Genomic DNA, 26,010 nt, shown 5'->3' with positions numbered 1-26,010 from the left:
ATATGGGCAGTGCTGGAAAGGCCAGCATTTATTGTCCATCCATAAAGATTCTTGTAATGAAATCATTTATGTATGGATCACCCAGGTTTAGACCTGCAATGGGTGAAGTCACTTTAAGGATTCCACAACTTGTGTTATCAGTATTATCTACTTATTTATAATTTTTTGTATTTGTAGAGTTTGTCTTCTTTTGCACATTGGTTATTTGTCAGTCTTTATGTGTACATTGTCATTGATTCTATTATATTTCTTTGTTCTACTGTGAACACCTGCAAGAAAATGAATCGCAAGAGTGATATACATGTGCATTAATATTAAGTTTATTTTGAACTTTAATGAATGATGATATATTGCCAAGATAATATACAGCATGTATTTCAAGGGAAATCTGCAACTGATATTCCCGTGCACATGCTGCCTTTGTCTTTTCTAGTGAAAGAGTTCACATGTTTGGAAGGTTACGTCAGAAAATGTAGGCATGTAACTACACCACATCTGGAGACAGCCACATTGAGGATACAGTCTGCCTATGGCATGAGTGAATGTTCAGGTACCGATGGGTTGTTAATCCAGTTGGCTGCTACGTCCTAGATTACGTTGAGTTTCTTGGAGGTTACCAGAAAACTCATCTAACACACTAGTACCTTGAAAACAGTGGAAAGGATCCAAGAGACTAATTATTTTCTGCAGAAAACTCAGCCTCTGACCTGCTCTTGAATCTACAAACTACAGTGCCTATAAAAAGTATTCCCCCCCCCCCCAGGAAGTTTTTATGTTTTATTGTTTTACAACATTGAATCATAGTGGATTTAATTTGGCTTTTTTGACACTGGTCAACAAAAAAAACTCTTTCATGTCAAAGTGAAAACAAATTTCTATGAGTCGGTCTAAATTTATTACAATTATTCTGAGGATCTGAGGCCTCCAGTCGGAGTTGACAGTCGATTTTGCATTCTAGCTGTCTAGAGACGCAAATCTGGGCAGTACATTATGGGGAACAAGCTGTTGCCCATGTCACAAGCTCCTCCTCTCCATGCATCTGAAGAAGCCAAAGGAACGACAGAAACCAATAGAGTTTGGTACCAGTAGCATCACAGAAGTTGTTAATCAGCATTAAACTCAATGTAGGACTGCCCTAGGGACTCCAGCTCCTAATTATTCTCTCAGGATTTACTCCCAAAGCCTTCCCCATGAGTGGGTATAGCTGCAAGGCAGCGGAAGTTTGAGATCAGAATTTTCCTTCTCCTAGATAAGCTGCCAACCACGGCTGACAAGCCCCATCTGCCTGAAGTGAGTGGTTTTAAGGCATCAGTAACCTACCTTTGCCCTTCTCCTGTCAGTAGAAACAATTATTAAACACAAAATAATTGATTATATAATAACTCACCTTTTTCAAGTATTTAGTAGATATACTTTTGACAGCAATTACAGCCTTGAGTCTGTGTGGATAGGTCTGCATTAGTTTTGCTCATCTAGGCATTGCAATTTTTCCTCATTTTTCTTTACTCCCCATTCTGTTCAAGCAGTGTCAGTTTGCATGGGGATGGTGAGTGAACAGCCCTTCTCAAATCCAGCCACTAATTCTCAGTTGAACTGAGGTCTGGACTCAGTCTTGACCACTCCAGGACATTAACTTTGCTGTTTTCAAGCCATTCCCATGTAGCTTCAGCTTTATGCTTGGGGTCATTGTCTTGCTGAAAAACAAATCTTTTCCCATGTCACAGTTCCCTTGCGGACTGCATCAGGTTTTCTTCCAGGATTTCCTTGTACTTTGCTGCATTCATTTTAACCTCTATCTTCACAAGCCTTCCAGGGCCTGCTGCAATGAAGCATTCCCACAGCATGATGTAGCCACCAACATGCTTCAACGGTAGAGATGGTGTGTTTTTGATGTGCGGTGTTTGGCTTATGTTAAACAGCATTTAGTCTGATGGCCAAAAGCTCGATTTTGGTTTCATCAGACCATAGAACCTTCTTCCAGTTGACTTCAGAGTCTCCCACATGCCTTCTGTCAAACTCCAGCCAAGATTTCATGTGAGTTCTCCCCCCCGCCCCCCAATAGTGACTTTCTCTTTGCCACTCTCCCATAAAGCTGTGACTGGTGAAGCACCCAGGCAACAGTTATTGTATACGCAGTCTTTCCCATTTCAGCCACTGAAGCTTGTAACTCCTCCAGAGTTGTCATAGATTTCTTAGTGGCCTCCCTCACTAGTCGCCTTCTTACACAGTCACTCAGTTTTTGAGGATGGCCTGCTCTAGGCAGATTTACAGCTATGCCACATTCTTTCCATTTCTTGATGATTGACTTAACTGTACTCCAAGGGATATTCAGTTATTTGGAAAGAAAATTTTAATCCATCTCCTGACTTGTGCTTTTCAATATCCTGTTTGCAGAGTTGCTTGGAGTGTTCTCGTTTTCATGGTGTAGTTTTTGCCAGGATCCTGACTCACCAGCAGCTGGACCTTGCAGGTACAGGTGTATTTTTGCTACAATCAATTGAAACACCTTGACTGCTCATGGGTCTCCAAAAACAGATCTCCATTTAACTAACTACGTGACTTCTAAAACCAACTGGCTGCATATTAAAGGAGGTGAATACTTAAGCAATCAATTATTTTTTTATAATTGTAATTAATTTAGAACACTTTGTAGAGATCTGTTTTCACTTTGACACGAAAAGGTGTTTTTCTGTTGAAAAGTGTCAAAAAAAAAGCCAAATTAAATCCACTGTGATTCAATATTGTAAAACAATAAAGCATGAAAACTTCTGGGGTGGGGGGGGGCAAATACTTTTTATGGACACTGTATGTTCAGGAGTGCACTCACTGAACCAGACTGACATATACAGAAAGGAAAGTAATACAATGGCCCTCTTTCTCAAGGGAAGAACATGGAGAGGAATTCCAAATTTTTTTGACCTTTCCTTTTAAAAGGAACAAATGAAAAATAACAATCTGATGTACTACCTGAAAACACGATAGAGGCTGATTTAAAAGTAACTTAAAAAATGGAACTGGAAAAATATTAGTGAAAATAAAATTCTTCTAGGCCATGGGGAGAAAGCAGGGAAACAGGATCAACAGGAGAGCTCTTTCTTAGGGATAGGATAGAAATGATAGGTCAAGTGGCCTCATCTACGTTTTGCCTCTAGATACAAGCAGCAATGGTGTGTATCATCATACCTTACGGAAAAGCCTCTGGCTCCCTCCACCAGCCGACACAGGGTAGTAAATGTACACATTATGGTCTTCAGCACTCACAGGTTTTTCAACAAAGGGCTTCTGGAAGATTTCTCCATTCACTTCTACATGATCATCACCTTCCACCAAGTTACACTCTGTGCAGGTAAATAAAACACAAGTGCAAGTGATTTATCTCAGGGTTTTACAAATTTTAATTAATCTGAAAGGAAGAGGAAGCTTATCTATCAAACATGTCCCATTTTGTGTTAGTCAGTTCACCCTGACCCCTTTCCACCCATGTCCAATGCCATGTGATATTCTGTAAAAAGCAGAGGGTTACAGCCAAATTTGATTTTCAAACAAATAGGGAAGATTATTCTATCATTTTCTATTCAGCATGCAAAGAAATATTTAAAAATTAACTCTGCCAGTAGCTTTAAGTCTTAGCAGCATGGTAGCATAGTAGCTTTACAGTACCAGGGTTCAATTCCTGCCACTATCTGTAAAGAGCTTGTACGTTCTCCACCTGACCATATGGATTTCTTCCAGGTGACTCGGTTTCCTCCCAAATTCCAAAGATGTACGGTACAGGCTAGTAAATTGTGGGCATTCTATACTGCTGCCAAATGCGTGATGACACATGCTGGCTACTCAGCCAATCCTCAATGATTTGATACATAACGAAGAATTTCACTATATGTTTTGATGTATATTTGTGACAAATAGAGCTAATCTACTTAGTCCAAATGCAGCCTTTTTGAATACCTCTCTCGCCATATTAGAGGTTGAAAACTCCTGCAATTATGGTTTCATACTTATGATGAAAAAAGAGCAATTTCAGCCCACTGGGTTCATACTGGCTCTCAGTGAAGTTATCCTATCAGTTCCATTCCCATGCACACCTACAGCTTTCTCGCATGACCATCAACTGGTTTAGATTCTTTCTACCATTTACCTTCAATACAGGGTAATTTAGAGTAGCCAAGCAATCTATCAGCACATTTTAGCAATGTGGCAGAAATCCACAGCGTCAACAGGAAACCCATGAAGTCAAGGAAGAACAGGCAAACTCAACTGACAGTAGCCAAGGTGACAGACCTATCAAAGATACCTGGAGTTGAGGCAGCAACAGGTCATCTGTGGGAAACTTCTTTATGAAAGAAACAATTACTGGAGTTTGGTAATAAAGCTCAAAATTTACATACAAAAACAAGATCTTACATTCTTTTGGATTATGGTATGGAACAGTTTGTAACTCGGCATCCTAAACTATTGGCAACAATTGGCTAAAAAAAATGGAATTCATCGTTCTAGGCAAAATCAACACATATTACAACATTACACCCATCTAGTCTCAGAAGATTTAATATTAATCTCAATAAGATTAAAAATTGTTTATTGTCATTCTTCAGTGCATGGGTGCAAAGGAGAACAAAATGATTGTTACTCCAGATCCAGTGCAGCATTAAAGAAAACCATAATAAGCATTAAGAACACAATAAATATAACAGCAATCCTATAAAGCACAATGCACAAATAGCTGTAATATACGGACTGATTTTATGTGCATACTGTAAAGTGACACTAAGTGATATGCATATCATGATAGTGGGAATGGGTTCCGAAAAGAACAATAGATCAAAGAACTAAGTTCATTTAAACTAAAATAACAGACTGAACAGGACTGTAAATGTTGCAAAACTAACTAGAGAACCACAACAGCACTGCAATTTTACATTGTATAAAGTGTGCATAAAACAATACCAACCATCAGGTCGGTCTGGATCACGATTTAACACTGCATAACGAGGAAGATCTATTCCTTCTTCCTGCAAAATTCGATAGACTTCTCTCCTGCAAACATGAAAAGAAACTAATTCTGATGCTTAAATTAGGCATTAAATTAATGCAGAAAACAGATGTTAATGCCTTACTAAAATCCATCCACTTTACAAATTTAAACATAGAAACATTGAAAATAAGTGCAGGAGTAGGCCATTCGGCCCTTCGAGCCTGCACCACCATTCAGTATGATCATGACTGATCATCCAACTCAGAACCCTGTACCTGCTTTCTCTCCATACCTCCTGATCCCTTTAGCCACAAGGGCCATATCTAACTTGCAAGTATAATAATGATAAAGAGGAATAAAAAGATGTTGGAAACATAAAACATTATAATAGTAGCAAAAAAAGTCATCTTTGTAAACAGAGAAGATTACTTTAAGAATCTCTTGTGTTGAAAAACACATCTCTCATAGTCCCAAGTCATTATAAGCACAAAATATAACCAGTTTTCTTGTGATTTCACTGACACCATCTATATACCTCCTACAATTCTGATAACTTCTGATAAAATTATAGAGTCATAGAGTCAGAGAACAGCACAGAAACAAGCTCTTTGGCTCATCTAGTCCATGCCATGATATTAATCTGTCTCATCCCATCAACCTGCCCCAGACAACAGCCCTTCACGTCCCTCCCATCCATGTACCCATCCAAATTTTTCTCAAGTGTTGAAATCAAACCTACATCTACCACTTCTGCTGACAGCTCATTCCACACTCACTACCCTCATATTCCCCCTTAAACATTGCACCTTTCAACCTTAGCCCCTGACCTCTAGTTCTAGCTTCAACCAACCTCGGTGGCAAAAGACTGCTTGTATTTATCCTATCTATATGCCTCAATTTTATATACTTCTAGCAAATCTCCACTCAATCTTTTACATTATTCCCTAGAAAGTCCTAGCCTTTTCAACTCTTCCCTATAGCCCAGGTCCTTAAGTCTTGTAAATTTTCTCTACAATTTTATTGACATTTTTCCTGTAGATAGGTGACCAAAACTGCATACGATACTCCAAATTAGGCCTCATCAATGTCTTATACAACTTCAATCTAACAACCCAACTCCTGTATTCAATACTTTGAGGCCAATGTGCCAAACACTCTCCACTCAAGGAATGATGGACCTGTATTCCCAGATTCTTCTGTTCTACCACACTCCTGCTCACTGTGCAAGCCCTATCCTGGGCTGTCCTCCCAAAGAGCAACATCTCATGCTTGTCTGCATTAAATTCCACCTGCCATTTTTAGACCACAGTTGCAGCTGGTCCAGGTCCCACTGCAGTCTTTGATAATCTTCCTCACTGTCCGTCATCTGGATATCCAGCATCTGCAGACCTTCTCATGATCATAAGCACCTAATATTTATTGGAAGAGTAATTCGGCCGCATCACTTTTTTTAGACTGTAATGAACAAAATCAGCAGAGACACCTATTGTCTTCATACAATGTTGCCAACAATTACAACCTCCAAATTTTCATTTTCAAGATGACTGTCAATACCTTCAAATTCTTTGTAGCTCCTTAACTTGATGAAGTAGTGAAATAGCTTCATTTGCACTTTTGTTCATTTCTGGCCATCAGCAACAAAAATCACTGCATTTTGAACACAAGCATATGCAACTGAAGCTATTTAAAAAGTTCACACGTAGGACGGTGTGCTGTCTAATGGCCACACTAGTGAATGTGACTGATGTTCGTTAGAAACTGTTCAGCAACAGTCTCCTTCCCCAATTAAGCAGCATAGTGTTCCAAATAAACAAAGGGAATCCCAGCTACTTTCTTGCTTGGTTTTTGATCTTGTCCCAAATAACCAATCGCTCAATTAACCAGAATCCACTGTAATTATATATCCGGTCCCTCAGAACACCTTCCAAGTTCTTACTTAGTTATCTGAACTCTCTTGTCCCTTAGGTATTCAGGTAATCTGTATTTTCTAAAGCTTCTGTTTGAGAGGATTCTTGATGCAGGTTAACAGATGGGCACTGCCACCTCGAGTTCACCTGCAGAGGAACTAAAAATCTGAAGCAAGACTGTATTAATCATTATTTCTTGAATTTTGCAACAGAAAATCAGCACTGCATTTTCTCAAAGATGGTCTTGAGAACAAAGATACGTAATAAAAATTGCAGTCTTTAACAAGGAAACTGAAGAGCTGTTTGGCAAGTCAATTAATATTTAATAGACACTGATCACATGCTGTTGCAGAACTGGAATGAAGCAAAGTGCAGGGTTCAGGTGAAGTGCAATTAGGAGGCAACGGTGAATTCAAGTTGTGTGCCACACTTACAACTTACCTTGCTGTGAGGGTATAATTATAGTGATCTTTATATGGGCAGTTCTAATTGGAATTGGTGTCAGTCCTGGCTTCAGGGGTTGTTTATAGGCTCAGCAATTAGTGGATTCAAATCCAGCATAAAAAAATCCAGACTGACATTCCACTGTAGTGCTGAAGAGGTGCTAAACACCAGAGGCCTTCTTTCAAATAAGATAATTAAGATTTCTCCAATTTCTCTCAGAAATATTTCAAAGCTGGTCAAGATGATTACCTTCCTGGCCAAAATCTACTGCTGTTTTTAATCATGTTGTTGTTGTCTATATTTAAAATGACAGTGTTTCATAAGGCATTATATTGGCTGTAAAACACTTTATGACAGGTTTATGAAATGCCCTATGTAAATATCAATTCTTTCTATAAGTATGTACATAGCATTTATAAACTAAATAGCCTCAATATTTTTCTAGAAATCCAGGCAGTCACATGATATATCAAACTAGTTTTGGACAGTGATTTGTCAGGTTGTTGATGGAACAATTATTCCAATTCAAAAGAATCCTCAGGAGGCCACCAACAGCCCAATGAAGGATTGTCCTAAATGTCAGCATGAAAATGTTCTATAGTCTGGGAAAATCCCAGTCCCATTGTTAATCTTCAAAAGCGAAAACTGGCAAGGGACAATATAAAATTGTCCTCAGCATTCAAGATTAAGAGGTGTGGAATGTCAAGTGGGCTCCCACTTCCAATGGTTCTTCAATAATTTTGATGGAAATATGCACAGGTGAATTTCACAGCCAAGGACAGGGTTTCAATACAGTGACATTGCAGGGAGCATTTCCCTTTCACCAGCTGGCTTTGCATTTGCAAATATCCGAGTCACTCAATCTGGCACATATTCAGATGAGCAGAAGGGATGTATATCATAGATTGTGATCACAAAATCTACAACAGCTTCTGTCCCAAGGCCTCAAACAACGATTCAAAATATTTCAATGTACATGTGACAAGCAAAGCTAATCTTTAAAAATCTTTCAATGCAATTTCACCTTTTCACATCAGCAAACAATGCTGTGAACAATCAGCACAGAATGGATCATTAATTTAATCAAAACCGAACAAAATGTGTCGATGTAAGCTAGGTGATTAACTCTTCTCAAACTTGGCCAGTGTGAAGTCTCAGCTACAATGAAAACAGAGTTATTTCTTCCTGAAATTTGATTAACTTACAACTTTCTACTTACATTAATACTCTAATGTATTGGTAATGAATGCAAAAGATACACTGTAATTCAATCTATGAAGAAGTGTTACGTACCCCGTAACTGGATCACTTACCAGCAAAGATAGAGAGGTCCGCTGAAGTCTGATGGTACCATTTTTAAAAGTTTTTATTTATAAAGGGGCACAAAAGTAAGGTTAATACAAACATTCAGATAACATACGTCGTCAATACTCAATCTAAAGCGCAGGGATAGTACTAATCAATAAGAAATAAGCTCTATCGTTGTCTAGGGGTAAGGTATATATTGTCCGCTGTATATCTAAAAGTCTCTTGCGTTCACTGCAGTTCCACCAGCTGCCGTCTTTTGGGGTGTCGCGGTGGTGCACTTTGTTAAAGAGAGAGAGATAGAGATTGAATGAAACAGTTACCCGGCGGGTTTTTTCCAACCTTTAGGAGTTCAATCCGTCGGGAGTCTCGTTGGGGGGTGGCCGTTCACTTGTGGCCTCTCCTGTAGCTAAAACCTTTCTTTCGTGGTGAGGTCGCCAATCCCAGGCAAGGAAAAGACGCACACGAACCCCTCCACCGGCTGTCGCTATTAAACGCAGTCACAGGATTTCTAGCGCGTCTTCTGGTGCTTCTGGGGAGCCGTCTTTACTACCCCTCTTTTATCTGAACTCACGGGGTCTCAGATGTCAATCAGGTTGGGATGATGCAATCTCTCTCCATCTCTCCACCCACGTTGCCCTGAGGGTATACACGTAGTACAGTTCCCAATTCACAAAGGTGTCTCCACGAGACAATGACCACAGTTGCCAGCTTTTGCCTCGCCGTGAAACGAGGGACACCACACGTATCTCTCTCTTCTCTTGGGTCATTGACCCCCCCTTCACTAGGGCTCTGGCGATTCTCACAAAGGAGGGGGCTGGGATCATAACAGAAGAATGAGTATAAAGTATGAATCCATTTATTCATACTCTATTGCATATATGTCAAACTCAAGGCCCGCGGGCCAAATCCGGCCCACGGTGGAATTATCTTTGGCCCGCGAGATAATATCTAATTACTATTAAAGTTGGCCCCAGTAATCGAAGCGCCTATGGCATATGATATGGCTAATGCTGAGTTTATTCAGGTACCATGTTTTCAGGGTTTTTAGTGTTTATTCAGCAGTCTTGCTCGGCAGTCTTCTTCATAAGAAACAGAATTTGTAAAGTGAAACACTTTGTAGTTATAGCAGAGACTGCAACACATGAGAGCAGGCTGAAAAAACGGAGGCAACGAAAGCTGCGTTTGCACGCGTCCGACTGATCCGGCCCGCATGAAGCTGCATTTTGCTCAACCCGGCCTGTGACCTAAAATGAGTTTGACACCCCTGCTATTGTGACCTCCCAGTCATTCATTATGAACAAGATTTATAACATCAAGCTAGGCTTGTGAAAACAATACTAAAATGGTGTGGTTTTTTTAGATTGTCTATAATTGAAGTGTGTTATCGGTACAAGGAGGGGAAAAGCATCAGGTCAGTTGGTACGTTTGGGCTGAGCTTGGGAGAAGCAGAGACTACATTCAAAATTTTCTCATGGAATTTAAAGAATTTTTTCCACAACTTTGCTAATAAGGGCTTGATTCACAGACAACACTGAATTACTGTATTCCTACCACTGTGGTTCCTCAAGGTTGTTATAGCCAGGGGTGGTAGCGGGGATAAGCTCCAACTACCTATTAAATGCTGTTTGTCTCAAAGAGCCTCTGACAACCAAGTTCACCTCCTGGCCTTCACATATGGCTTAGGTACTAAGCCAGCAGATCCATTTCTACTGGCAGGAGAAGGGGCAAAGTGGGTTACTGTAACCTTAACACCAGTCACTTAAATTTATTCTGAGCAGATAGGGTCTTCAGCTGTGGTTGGCAACTCATCTAGGAGAAGGAAAACTCTGATCTCAGACCTCTACTGCCTTGTGGCTACACCAACTCATGGGGAAGACCGGGAATAAACACCAAGGAAAAACCCAGAGCTGGAATCCCTAAGGCAGTCCTACACTGAGTTCCAGGCTGACTGGCATCTCCTCTAATGCCGCTGGTGCCAAACTGTATTGATCTCTGCCATTCCTTTGGATTCATCAGCTGTGTGGAGGGGGAGCTATATTGTACTGCCCTGGCTGAGTACCATGTCGACAGCTAGGATGCAACATCTATAGGCAGCCCAATGAAGGACCTCATTACCAACGTGCTCGAACAGAAAGCTGTCAGTTAATTAAATTCCAGGAAGAAATAAATCTACATATTTCAAACTTGCAGAATGTTAAAAGCTGTCCATTCTTCCTGTATATATGCTCACTGCATCAGAAAATCAGGCTATTTAACATTTTTCCAGGATGAACTACATCTGGCACTTCTCAGCACAGCTATGCATCCTGTCAATGTCTTGTTGCAAGCTACAACAGCCATCCACAACTCCGCCAACCTTCATGACATCTGCAAACTTACTACTCCACCCTTCCACTTTGTCATCTACGTCACTAGATGATCTCATTGACAGGCCTAGATTGAGTGGGTGTGGACAGGATGTTTCTTCTTGTAGGGGGATCTAGGACCAGAAAGCAGGGAGCGCCTCAGAATACAAGGACATCCCTTTAGGACAGACATGAGGAGGAATTTCTTTAGCCAGAGGGTGATGAATCTGTGGAATTCACTGTTACAGACAGCTGTAGAGGCCAAGTCATTGGGTATGTTTAAAGTGATGGTTGATAGGTTCTTGATTAGTATGGATTCAAGTGTTATGGGGAGATGGCAGGAGAATGGGGTCAAGAGGAGCAATAAATAAGCCATGATCGAATGGCAGATGCAATGGGCTGAATGGCCTAATTCTGCTCTTATGCCTACAGTCTTATAAAATCCTTCAACACTAGATGTACCAAGGACGAGGTGGAATCAATGATTGTGGTCAAGAATAGGAATACCACTGGCACTTTCTCTCTTCAGCTTAGCAAATGCACATTATGACTACTTAGTAAAGATCAAAAACTTGGTTTTGATTTGGTTTGGGGCCTTTCTAGAATGTATGGTTCTGGAGGCCTGAATATAGAAAGAAGATGGAAAGCCTGGTGACACGGTATCATGACAACAGCCCTTCCCTCAAAACAAGAGCTGATTGCTGACTTCAGGAAGGGCAGAGGGGGACGTGCTGCATACACTCCTGTTTACATCAATGGTGCCCTGGTCGAGAGGGTTGAGAGCTTCAGGTCCCTAGAAATGAACATCACAAATAGCTTGTCCTGTCCAACCACACAGATGCCATGGACAAGAAAGCTCTCCAGCACCACCCCTTCATCAGGAAGCTGGAGAAATCTGGTACCTCCCCTTTGACCCTCGCCTATTTTTATCAATGCACCATGCAAAGCATCAAGGTTTGGTATGGCAACTGCAGACAGATGTGTAAACAAAATGCAGCACATCACTAAAGTCAGCCTCCTTCCATGGACTCTGAACTAGAATCAGAATCCAGTTTATCACTGACATACAGTATGTTGTGAAACTTTTGCAGCAGCTGGATGTAATACATACATAAAACAATAAGAAATATAAAATATATAAGCAGTGCAAAAAGAGAGTTCTGATTACATTTCTCGGGAAAGCAGCCAGCATAATGGAAGACTCCACCCACCCTGGACATTCCATCTTTTCTCCACTCAACAGGCACAAGATACAAAAGCACGTACCACCAGGCTCATGGACAGGTTCAGTACTACCATTACCAGACTACCGATGGATGGTTCCCTATTACAATAAAATGAACTCTTGACCTTATAATCCACCTTGTTATGGCCTTGCACCTAATTGTCTGCCCACATTGCACTATCTCTGTTACTGTAAAACTATTCTGCATTCTATTACTGGTTTACTACTGCCTTGATGCAGTGATGTGATGAAATGAACTGTACAGATGGCATGCAAAAAGTTTTCTTATGGTAACTTAATACATGTAACAACAGACCGATTTATCATTCAAAGAATGAATCGAGAAAGCTGTGATTCCAAAGATTAAACCATGCTGACGACTTAAATTAGCTGCAGTTATCTTGGATCAAGAACAAATGTTCATAAATTGGAATGTTTGCAATAATTAACAAATGGCACATACCTGTCTTGTATATAATACTGCATATTCAAGTCATTAATGAGAACGGGATTCCTGAGTTTTGCGTAAGCCACTGCCTTATCCAGTGGAAAACCTGGGAAACAAACAAATTTTTTTACCACTTCAATCCTTTTGCACACTAATAGCACCAAAAAAAAAATCAGAATCCCAAAATACACTGCACCCTAAACCAAAGCCCACGTCTTACCCACATCTACGGTCTTGCACATCTAATGTCAGCTCCTTCCATTTGGAATGGCATAACATATTGGAAAGGAGGTACAATCTACTCTTGAACTATCATATTAGAGTTAACTGAACTGGCCAATTAGATTCAATTTCATATATCAAACACAGAATGCTAAAAAGATAATCTCTGCTTTCAGCTCAGTTTGTAGGATTTTGGTCTGTGAATCAGTAGGAAAGGGTTTAAACTTCAGTCAAATACTTAAGAACACAAATTTAGGCTGAGTTCACCATTTCAAAATGAAAAATTTGTTTGCCTGTTCAAATGACTGACAAAGATCTGACAGAGTAGGTAATTGCACTAGTAGCATAGAAACATTCTTCCTTTAGCCAATTAGTTATATTTATGATTGTGTCTTAAGAGGAACTATTTAAATATTTGAAGACCTTATGTGCAGGCAACTCTCATCCTTCCTATAGCTCACCTTTGGAGTGGAAAGAGATCAAACAGTCACAGACTGGCCAGTTCTCCACTGATTCATTCAGAATGACATCCTCATTAATAATCACAACACTGATGTACTCAAATTTACACAGACGTTCTAGGATCTGAGTCATCGGTTTTGATTTTGATTTCTTCGCCATTGCACAAATCCCCACCAGGATCTGTCGCTCAGGAGGCTAGACAGAGAGAGAGAGAAGAGAGAAAAAAAATCATAACTAGGTTTATAAACGTCAAACAATTAGATTTTTTAAAAATAAATCTGATCCTAGTCATCTGCCCAGATTATCTGGTAATTATCACACTACTGTTTGCAGTAGAGTGCCACATTTTCTTAGAATAACAGCTATACTCTGAAAGTACTTAATTGGTTGTGAAGCACTTTGGGATATCTTTGGGTTGCAAAAGGTGTTATAGAAATAGTCGCTTCAAGTCTTAAATCTCAGCACGTTCCATGGAATGCTCCATGGACTTTAAGTATTACATTCGCTTACATTGAAACTTTAGCCTATCCAATGCAATATGAAGCATGAGTACATGTGATCCAACCAAAGACAGGAACTATAGTTTGCCATTATTTTATGCACACCATAGATTTTGCTCGCTTGGGTCTTCTAGGTTTCAAGCACAGAAGCATCCACAGATAGGTAATACAGAGGCTCATACTGATGATCTGGAGATGCAAGTTCAACCCCCATCATGGATGGTAGTGAATTTACACTCATTTAATTAGAACCCAAATATAAAATTGGTATAAACAACAAAGTAACGACTGTATTGTTGAACAAACCAGCCAAATAGGTCTGTGTGAAACCATGCCTATTAATGTGATTGATTAACTACTTGGTGTAGAGGGATCTTGGGGTCGAAGTGCACAGATCCCTGAATGTGTCTGCCCAGCTTCATCAGGTAGTAAAGATGTCATATGGCATACTTCCCTTTACCAGTTGAGACACTGAGTTCAAGAGTCAGGAAGTTATGTTGCAGATTTATAAAACTCAGGTCAGGACGCATCTAGAATACTGCATTCAATTTTACTCACCCTGAGGGACTAAAATTGAATTACAGGGAGGATGTGGAGCTTTGGAGAAGGTGCAGAAGAGGTTTATCAGAACCCTAGGGTACTACAGGAGGTGGCCCTGGAAATTGCGGATGCATTGGTAATCATTTTCCAATGTTCCTTAGATTCAGGATCAGTTCCTGAGAATTGGAGAATGGCTAATGTTATCCCACTTTTTAAGAAAGGAGGGAGGGAGAAAACAGAGAACTATCAACCTGTCAGCCTGACATCGGTGGTGGGAAAGATGCTAAAGTCCATTATTAAGGATGAAATAGTGGCATATCTAGATAGCAGTGATAGGATTGGGCCGAGCCAGCATGGATTTACCAAGGGTAAATCTTGCTTGACTAATCTGTTGGAGTTTTTTGAGGATGTAACCAGGAAGTTAAACGGGGGAGATCCAGTGGATGTAGTGTACCTCGATTTTCAGAAGGCATTTGATAAGGTCCCACATAGAAAATTGGTGGGTAAAATCAAAGCTCAGGGCATCGGGGGGAATGCATTGACATGGATAGAAAACTGGTTGGCAGATAGAAAGCAAAGGGTAGCGGTGAATGGGTGTTTCTCGGAATGGCAGGTGGTAACTAGCGGGGTGCCTCAGGGCTCGGTATTGGGACCACAGCTGTTTACCATTTACGTTAATGATTTGGATGAAGGCATAGAAAATAACATCAGCAAATTTGCTGATGATACTAAGCTGGGTGGCAGTGTGACATGTGATGAGGATGTTAGGAGAATTCAGGGTGACTTGGATAGGCTGGGTGAGTGGGCAGATACTTGGCAGATGGCGTTTAATGTGAGTAAGTGTGAGGTTATCCACTTTGGGAGTAAGAACAGGAAGGCAGATTATTATCTGAACGGTGTAGAGTTGGGTAAGGGAGAAATACAAAGAGATCTCGGAGTCCTTGTTCATCAGTCACTGAAGGTGAATGAGCAAGTGCAGCAGGCAGTGAAGAAGGCTAATGGAATGTTGGCCTTTATTACAAAGGGAATTGAGTACAAGAGCAAGGAAATCCTCTTGCATTTGTACAGAGCCCTGGTGAGACTACACCTGGAGTATTGTGTACAGTTTTGGTCTCCAGGGTTAAGGAAGGACATCCTGGCTGTAGAGGAAGTGCAGCGTAGATTCATGAGGTTAATTCCTGGGATGTCTGGACTGTCTTACGCAGAAAGGTTAGAGAGACTGGGCTTGTACATGCTGGAATTAAGGAGATTGAGAGGGGATCTGATTGAAACATATAAGATTATTAAGGGATTGGACAAGATAGAGGCAGGAAATATGTTCCAGATGCTGGGAGAGTCCAGTACCAGAGGGCATAGTTTGAGAATAAGGGGTAGGTCATTTAGGACAGAGTTAAGGAAAAACTTCTTCTCCCAGAGAGTTGTGGGGGTCTGGAATGCACTGCCTTGGGAGGTAGTGGAGGCCAATTCTCTGGATGCTTTCAAGAAGGAGCTAGATAGGTATCTTATGGATAGGGGAATCAAGGGATATGGGGACAAGGCAGGAACCGGGTATTGATAGTAATTGATCAGCCATGATCTCAAAATGGCGGTGCAGGCTCGAAGGGCCAAATGGTCTACTTCTGCACCTATTGTCTATTGTTTGGATTAAAGGGCAGGTGCTATAAAAGAGAGGTGGGACAAACTGGGCAGTTTTCTCCAGAACAATAGAGGCTGAGGGGAAACCTGATAGAAGTTCATGAGCTATTAAGAGACATAGATAGAGAGTTGGTATCCATTTCCTCAGGGTTGAAATGAATAATACTAGAGGGCATGCAATTAAAGTGAAAGAGGGAAAAGTTCAAAGATATGCAGGGCAAGTTTTTATTTTAAACACTGAGTGGTGAGTGCCTGGAATGTGCCACCACTGGCGGCAATGGAGGCAGATACAACAGAAACATTTCAAAGGCTTTTATATGGGTATATGTGATTGACTAACTACTTATTGGACAAAGGGATCTTTGGGTCCATGTCCACAGATCCATGAATGTGGCTACATAGGTTGATATGGTAGTAAAGACATCATATAGCAAGCCAGTTTAAGATTGTGCTGTTGATTGCTGGCAGCAAAAACAACTAGTAATTACTTTCACAACTTGAACTTCCGATAATGACCCGCTTCACCATTGGCCTTTTCCCTCTCTCACCTTATTCCCTTGACTGCCAATCATCTCCCACTGGTGCTCTTCCCCCTTTTCTTTCTTCCTTGGCGTTCTGTCCTCTCCAATTAGGTTCCCCCTTCTCCAGCCCTTTATCTCTTTCACCAATCAACTTCCCAGCTCTTTACTACACCCCTCACCCCCTTCCAGTTTTACCCATCAGCTTGTGTTTCTCCCTCCCCTCCTAACTCTGCCTCCTCATCTTTTTTTTTCCACTCCAGTCATGCTGAATGGTCTGGGCCCGAAACATTGACTGTACTCTTTTCTATAGATGCTGCCTGGCCTGCTGAGTTCCTCCAGTATTTTGTGTGTGTTGCTGGTAATTAATCACATTTTTTCCCCTGAGAATGATCACTGCAATCAATAGCCTGTAACTTCCCTTTTGGAATCGAGCTTTCCAACCACCTGTATGACCTAGCATTTTTGCAGTGTGAACTGAAGTCTGAAAAATGCAGGACAGTTGCGGCATGGTGTGTATGGGCCAAATCAAGCCATCGGAGCCAGGGCCCGAGAGAGGGCAATGAGCCTACGTGTGGCTCATGAACAAACAGAACAATTTGAAGTGGCAGAACTGAGGCAAGGCAGAGTTGAGGTGGCGCACCCTGGGCCCGAGAGCGAGGAATAAGCAGAGATTTGACTGACTGAAGCACTGGGCCAAATTGAAAAGATTCAGTACTGGCTGAACTCAAGGCAACAGGCAGACCTTGCGCCTGAGGACATATCAAAGCAGCAGGGCCTGGGTCCAAGAGGAAGGAATAACCCATTGGCCAATTTAAGCGCTGGGCCAAATTGATAAGGTCGGATGTCGGGGCCAGAGATGAGGGATGGGCTTGCAGTTCCATGAGGTTTACTCGTCTCTGTGCTGAACTGAGGCTGTGGCCTGTAACTAACAGTCTTCTGGATCAGCTGCGGTGATGACTGGCTCTCTGGCTGTAGGCACACTTTCATGAATTTCAGTTCTCAATGTTATTTACTTATCTTTATTGCTTGCATGATTTGTTTTTTCTGCACATTGAGTCTTTTTTTTAAAAAGGAGTTCTATTGGATTTCTTAGTTTTGTGGTTGCCTGTAAGAATCATGGGGGGGGGGGGGGGTGTATATAATAAATTTTGAACCTGGACAAATATCCAAAGAATAAAGGAATACTGACCACATGCAGGCAGAAGGAATTCAGCACATCACTGTGGGCAGAAGGGCCTGTCCCTGTGCAGTACTGTTCTATGTTTATACTTCCCCAGTTTGCAAACAATTAATGGCATCAATTAATTAGTATCACCAGCAAAGCCACATCCCAGAAATAAATTGAGTTTTAGAAAATATTTTGTTCTAATTAGCAGGCCGTGGGTTCGAGCCCCATTCCAGGGGCCACACTTCAGATAAGAGATAAAATTAGTAGAGTTCTGCTCAGCTGAACAGAAACACTATGTCATTATACAATGCTTCTTAAATCCCAACACCACAACTGCTTGGTCTCGCACTCATTCACTGAATATTCAGACAAAAGGTTAGAGTTACCAAATCTGCTGTGCAAAAGCACTGCCTGTCCTGAGAAACTCCACAAATAAATGCATTTGTGAAAGTCAAAACAATGGTTGACTTCATAATATATTTTTTAAAAATCAAACTTACAGCTACTGCAAACTTCTCAACTTCAATGCTCACAATTTGAATCTCAGAATAATGAAGTCCATGGGGAAGATGCAGTACTGAACAGACTCATTAAACTGAGTAACATGACTGGAAATTTAAATACCACTTCATATCGGGGGGGGGGGGGGGGGGGAGGAATCAGGAACAGAGACAAAAATGCCTGCAGATGCTACATTGGAATTGGATGAAGTGAGTCTCAACATATGAGGAACAAAATGGAACATGGGTTTTCATTCTCATCCAAACTCAACTCTGTCTCATTACTTAATTTTCCCTAAGCCCTCTGCCCACAATTTATACATGATTCCTTGGCTGATGTTAATTTAACATCAAAAACTAATCAGAATTTAAGGCACCTAATGAATATTGCATTTAGAATATTATGAGAAACATTTTACACAAAATAGCTGACATTCCTTCAAATGCCAACATTATAAGAACTATTTTTTCCAAAGCCAGCATAGCTACATGGATAAATGCAAACCTCACTGAGTCTCTGACAGTCAGTTTCAGTGATAGCATGCTACCTTCCAGATCTATTTAATAACATTCACAATAATGTGTTTATCCCACTCCCATTAGGGAGGAGACCACATAGCATCTACACCAGGACCACCAGACTGAAAAACAGTTACTTTCCCCAAGCGATGGATGGATAGATGGATAGATAGATAGATAGATAGATAGATACTTTATTCATCCCCATGGGGAAATTCAACTTTTTTTCCAATGTCCCATACACTTGTTGTAGCAAAACTAATTACATACAATACTTAACTCAGTAAAAAATATGATATGCATCTAAATCACTATCTCAAAAAGCATTAATAATAGCTTTTAAAAAGTTATTAAGTCCTGGCGGTAGAATTGTAAAGCCTAATGGCATTGGGGAGTATTGACCTCTTCATCCTGTCTGAGAAGCATTGCATCGATAGTAACCTGTCGCTGAAACTACTTCTCTGTCTCTGGATGGTGCTTTCTTTTCTTTTCAAATCTTTTTATTAGTTTTTTTAAAAAAAACAGAAGAAAAATATTGTTACAAGACATTTGAGAGTACATAATAGATTGATAAACATTCAAATATATATTGATCCATACATAGAATCTCTCAAACTCATATAATAATATAAATGATTAAGAGAAACCCCCCCCAAAAAAAAAACAACAACTAAATAGAAAAAAACTAACCAACATGGGCAATCGCATAATGTTATATATATACAGTAGTGCCTATGACTCCCAACCTCCATCCACACAATTCAGGATAGTGACAATAAGGTTCAGGATCAGACCGTTTAATTCATATGAAAATGCTGAATAAATGGTCTCCAAGTTTCCTCAAATTTAACTGAAGAATCGAAAACCACACTTCTAATTTTTTCTAAACTTAAACAGGAAATAGTTTGGGAAAACCACTGAAATACTGTTGGAGGATTGGCTTCTTTCCAATTCAGTAAAATGGATCTTCTAGCCATTAGTGTAATAAATGCAATCATTCGTTGGAATGAAGCGGATAAACACTTATTATCTATCATTGGTAGGCCAAAAATTGCAGTAAAAGGATGTGGTTGGAGATTAATATTTAAAACTCTTGAAATAATATTAAAAATATCTTTCCAATAGTTTTGTAAGCAAGGACAGGACCAAAACATATGAGTCAACGAAGCTATATCAGAATGACATCTATCACAGGTTGAATTAACATACGAGTAAAATCGAGCAAGTTTATCTTTAGACATATGAGCTCTGTGTACGACCTTAAATTGTATTAGAGTATGTTTAGCACATATAGAGGATGAGTTTACCAATAATAAAATTTTTTCCCATTGCTCAGTAGAAATAGGGCAATGCAGTTCTTCCTGCCATTCCTTCTTAATTTTTTCAGATATATCTGGTTGTAGATTCATAATCATATTATAAATGATAGCAACAAGACCCTTTTGACAAGGATTAAGAGCTAAAATTCTTTCTGTAATGTCCAATGGACATTCTTTCGAAAAAGACTTTAGTTCATTATATAAAAAATTTCTAACTTGTAGATATCTAAAAAAATGGGTTTTAGATAAATTATATTTATTAGATAATTGTTCGAAGGACATAATGTTATCATCCAAAAACAGATCACGAAAACATGTTATACCTTTTGTTTTCCATAAATAAAAGGCTTGATCTATGGAAGATGGTCGAAAAAAGTAATTAGATGTTATAGGACTTGACAGTATAAACTTATTCAAACCAAAAAATTTACGAAATTGAAACCAGATTCGTAATGTATACTTGACTATAGGATTAGTTATCTGTTTATTCATTTTAAATAACGAAAAGGGAAGTGAAGATCCTAAGATTGAAATCAATGAGAAATCTTGCACAGATTTACATTCCAAATTTACCCATTGTGGGCCAGCAACTGTAATCGATTCTTGTGTCCAAAATATCAAATACCGTATATTAACTGCCCAATAGTAAAATCTTAAGTTTGGTAGAGCCAAACCGCCCTCCTTCTTAGGCTTCTGTAAATATTTTTTAGCTAACCTAGGATTTTTGTTCTGCCACAAATACGACGATATTTTAGAATCAACTGTATCAAAAAAAGATTTAGGAATAAAAATTGGTAATGCTTGAAATAGGTATAAAAATTTAGGTAGTATCATCATCTTAATGGCATTAATTCTACCTACCAAAGACATAGATAGTGGAGACCACCTATTAGCAAGTTGCTTAATTTGATCTATTAAAGGCAAAAAATTAGTTTTAAATAAATCTTTATGTTTTTTAGTAATTTTAATACCTAAATAAGTAAAATAGTCTGTAACAATTCTATATGGTACCCGATTATAAATTGGAGTATGCATATTTAATGGAAAAAGTTCACTCTTATTAAAATTCAATTTATACCCAGAGAAGTTACTAAATTGAGCAAGCAAAGAAGAAATAGCAGGAATAGATCTTTCAGGATCAGATATATATAATAACAAATCATCTGCATATAATGATACCTTATACATCGTCTCCCCACGGGTAATACCTAAAATATTGGGTGATTCACGAATAGCTATAACCAAGGGTTCCAAAGCAATGTCAAATAATAAAGGGCTTAAAGGACAACCTTGCCTTGTACCCCGAAATAGCTGAAAAAAAGGGGATCTTTGATTATTAGTGAAAACCGAAGCTAAAGGTTTCTGATATATTAATTTAATCCAAGATATAAATTTTGAACTAAAATTAAAATGTTGCAAAGTATTAAATAAATATGACCATTCGACTCTATCAAATGCTTTTTCGGCATCTAAGGAGATGACACATTCTGGGATTTTAGATGAAGAAGTATAAGCAATATTAATTAATTTTCTAATATTAAAAGATGAATAACGATTTTTAATAAATCCAGTCTGATCCTCAGAAATAATCCGAGGCAATATATTTTCTAATCTAATAGCCAAGATTTTACTAAAAATCTTAAAATCCATATTCAGCAAAGATATAGGCCGATAAGATGCACATTCAGTGGGATCTTTATCTTTTTTAAGAATTAAGGAAATAGAAGCTTCATAAAAAGATTGTGGTAGTTTACCTATACTTAATGCATCTTTAAAAATTTTACAAAGCCAAGGAGAAAGTATAGAAGAATGGATGGTGCTATGTAGAGGATGTTCAGAGTTATCCATAATTGACCGTAGCCTACTCAGCGCCCTTTGCTCAGCTACCGATGTTAAACTCTCCAGTACTTTGCCCACGACAGAGCCCGCCTTCCTTACCAGCTTATTAAGACGTGAGGCGTCCCTCTTCTTAATGCTTCCTCCCCAACACGCCACCACAAAGAAGAGGGCGCTCTCCACAACTGACCTATAGAACATCTTCAGCATCTCACTACAGACATTGAATGACGCCAACCTTCTTAGGAAGTACAGTCGACTCTGTGCCTTCCTGCACAAGGCATGATCAGAACTCCCACCCACTAACCCACCTCTCCATGCATCACCCTGCTCACCAACAATCACTACTTAATCATTTCCTGTCAGAGTCACCTCATGTACTTGGCATCACGTTATGGATATTAAAATATATAAGCTATCTTCTGTATTTATGTTTATGGTGTTTTGATTACTATTATTATTATGTTCTTTATCTTTTGTGTCTTTTTTTGTGCTGCTTCAGATCCAGAGTAACAATTATTTTGTTTACCTTTACGCTTTTGTACAGGTAATGACATTAAACAAGCTTGAATAACGTGCATTAATAAATCAGCCACAAATAAGAAGCACTCTGGCTGGGCAGCCACTTTGTCTGGATTAAGAGAGTAGTATTGGTGGTACAAGAAGGTTAACATGGTCAGGGTAGACCATTTAATCTGCTTCTGTCCTATATGACTCCAGTAATCCAAGTAGACCACCATGAAGTCAATTGTACTTCCCAAAATTCAATGTGTAAAAATTGCTAAAAGCAGACAAAACAGTGAATATTCAGGCAAAAGAGTTCAATACTGAACTTAATGAAGGCTACAGGATATTAGAATAATAATGAACACTTTAAAAGTCAGTTTCTATGGAAAATTTTGATTCCTATTACATCACATAAACTAAAGCAAGGAATCAACTTAAGTTGAAGGACATTTAGACTTATCAATCAACATAGTGAAAACATGATACAGAGATAAGCTAATTGGATCATAGGAGCTTTTGTAAAACGATCATCTGATGGTTGAGCTAGAAAAGATATCTAGTCATTCTACAAAAATTCTTGACAGGTAAGTGGGAAAAGACAGTATCATGAAAGCCATATAGTTTTCTTCCCTTTGTGCCAAACCACTGAAGTAAAACTAATTTGATTCAAACTTAAATCATTTCTAAATGGCACAGATAATAAATGGCTCGACAATAACCCTGGTATTTTTCACTCCTGTAAAAAAAAAATCACTTAATCACCAGAACGTTGAGAACAGGAGCTACATTTCCTGAGCAGTGCTCATTTGCTCAGCAAGCCAAAATCTTCTACTTCATTATCTTTTACCTCTTCAACATTTAAACCTATAATTAGTTGAGCAAAGGGTGTCTTTTGGCAGTTTTAACTCGTTCCCTTCACTAAATTTCTGATGCATTATAACTTGTAGACTTTTTCCAATGAATTGCCACTGTATCTAGGCTGTTCATGGAGACACAAGGTATAATTCAGAGATATTTTTGGAGGGAAATTAGGCCACCTGGTGCCATGAGATTATTAACATCTCCCTACAGGGCAGCAACCAAATAGTCACTGAAATTTTGATGAAGATTATGTAACATGGCCAAAAAATGTTTTATTTTAAATGAAATGAGAAATAAAATTTACCTCAGCTCACTTCCACGGGGTAGACAGCAATGGGACAACTTGATGCCATATGTAAATCTCACTCCACTATTTAAATGCACCTTCCTCGCTACAAGCGGATACCTCAAGATGCAACATAACAAATCTTGGGGCTATGGTTTGAAATACATCTATCCAGGGTGAAAGCAGCAGAATGAACAGCCACGTTCCAAATTTCAGTCTAGATTCAAATCAGATAGATGTCCGGCTCCTAGAGTTAGATTATTGAGACTTAAGCAACTGCTGGACTGTGGTACTGGTTTGTTTTCCTGGATGAAAACCAATTTAATATTAAAGATCAAGTTCACTTTTTGTATTACTACTCAGCATTAATTCAACATTCAGGGCCTCAGGTTTACTGTTGTCCTTAGAAACTTCCTAACTATAGTATACCCATTGTTTCACCATCAAAACAGATAGAATATTGCCCAGAATATCAGGGCTTACATCCATGCAGATCACAACAATAAGACCATAAAATATAGGAGCAGAATTAGGCTATTTGGCCTATCGAGCCTGCTCCATCATTTCACAATGGCTGATCTATTTTTCCTCTCAGCCCCCAATCTCCTGCCTTCTCTCTGTATTCCTTTATGCCAAAACCAATCACAAATTTATCAACTTCTGACTTAAATATTTAAAGACTTGGTCTCCACAGCCACCTATGGCAAAAAAATTCCACAGATTCACCACTCACTGGCTGAAGAAATTTATCCTCATCTCCATTCTAAAAGGATGCCCCTCTATTCTGTTGTGTCCTCTGGTCCTAGACTCTTCCACCATAGGAAGCATCCTCTCCACATTATGTTACCGATAGTTTTCAATTAGGTCACCTCTCATTCTTCTGAATTCTAGTGAATACAGGCCCAGAGCCATCAAACTCTCTTCATATGACAAGCCATTCAATTATGGAATAGTTTTCAATAACTTCCTTTGAACTCTTCCCCGGATAAGGGGCCCCAAAACTGCTCACAATACTCCAAGTGACACCTCACCAGTGCTTTATAAAGCCTCAACATTACATCCTCACCCTTATATTCTGGACCTCTTCTGGAATGCCAACATCGCATTTGCCTTCCTCACCACCAACTCAACCTGCAGATTAACCTTTAGGGAACCCTGCACAAGGACTCCCAAATCCCTTTGCAACTCAGATTCTTGAATTTTCTCTCCATTTAGAAAATAATCTACCCTTTTAATTCTTCCACCAAAGTACATGACTATACACTTCGCAACACTGTATTCTATCCACCACTTCTTTGCCCATTCTTCTACTCCAAGTCCTTTTATAGCCTCTCTACTGCCTCAAAACTACCTGCCTCCCACCTACTTTGCATCCACAAATTTTGCAACAAACACATTCATTCTTTGACAAACAACACAAAAAGAAGAGGCCCCAACATAGACCATTGAGGAATACCAGACACTGGCATCCAACCAAAAAAGGCTCCTTTATTCCCATTCTTTGTCTGCTGCTAATCAGCCACTGCTTTATCCATGCTAGTATCTTGCCTGTAATACCAAGGGCTCCTAACTTGTTAAGTAGCTTCATGTGTGGCATCTTATCAAAGGCCTTCTGAAAATCCAAGTATACAGCATCCACCTGTTTTTTTATTTATCCTGCTTGTTACTTCTTCAGAACTCCAATAGATACGTCAGCCAAGATTTTCCCTTGAGGAAAGCACGCTGACTACAGCCTATTTTATCATGTGCCTTCAAGTAACCTGAAAGCACACATCCTTAATCAACTCCAACATCTTCCCAACCACTGAGGTTAGAATAACTGGCCAATAATTTCCTTACTTCTACCTCCCTCCCTTCTTAAAGAGCCAAGTAACATTTGCAACTTTCTAATCTTCCAGAACCATTCCAAAATCTAATGATTCTTTAAAGTTCATTACTAATGCCTTCACAATCTCTTCAGCCACCTCTTTCAGAACCCTAGTGTGTAGATCATCTGATCCAGGTGACTTATCTACCTTCAGACCTTTCAGTTTCCCAAGAAGATTCTCCCTAGCAATGGCAACTCCACACACGGCTGACCCTGAAACTCTTGAACTTCCAGCATACTACAAGTGTCTTCTACAGTGAAGTCTGATGCAAAATACTTGATCAGTTCATCCACCATTTCCTTGCCCCCATTACAACTACGCCAACTTCATTTTCCAGTGGTCTAAAAATCCGTTCTCGCCTCTCTTTTACACTTCATATACCTGAAGAATAGTCATGAATACAATGGACATTTTTGTAAAGACAACAGAAATAGCATTGAAAATGACAATTCACTCCAGGTTTAATTCCACAGTCACCACTTACTCATCTCCACACTACACCAGAATATGTCGGTCCTAAATCGGCCTCTATAGCTACCAGAGAGCCACCAATAGACAACCCTCTTAGGAGAGTATCTAACTCAATCCACGAGATTGCAATACTATTCCATATA

General features: G+C 39.5%; 1 protein-coding gene across 8 annotated transcripts in view; it reads right to left on the bottom strand.

Annotated features, from left to right (window-relative positions):
- ppip5k1a (diphosphoinositol pentakisphosphate kinase 1a) overlaps nt 1-26,010 on the bottom strand; it is a 251,625-nt gene that overhangs the window by 184,447 nt on the left and 41,168 nt on the right. For all 8 annotated transcript variants that reach the window (XM_073024800.1, XM_073024802.1, XM_073024804.1 and 5 more), the window contains exons 3-6: nt 13,336-13,531; nt 12,668-12,758; nt 4,952-5,037; nt 3,184-3,338 (exon numbers count right to left, since the gene is read on the bottom strand). In XM_073024800.1, the coding sequence (XP_072880901.1) occupies nt 3,184-3,338; nt 4,952-5,037; nt 12,668-12,758; nt 13,336-13,531 (528 nt within the window). The remainder of the gene's footprint in view (nt 1-3,183; nt 3,339-4,951; nt 5,038-12,667; nt 12,759-13,335; nt 13,532-26,010) is intronic.

This window comes from Hemitrygon akajei, chromosome 21, assembly GCF_048418815.1.
Source record: "Hemitrygon akajei chromosome 21, sHemAka1.3, whole genome shotgun sequence".
In the NCBI taxonomy this organism is placed as follows: Eukaryota; Metazoa; Chordata; class Chondrichthyes; order Myliobatiformes; family Dasyatidae; genus Hemitrygon; species Hemitrygon akajei.
The sequence above is the reverse complement of the archived record's forward strand: the minus strand, read 5'-3'. Positions and strand labels throughout refer to the sequence as shown.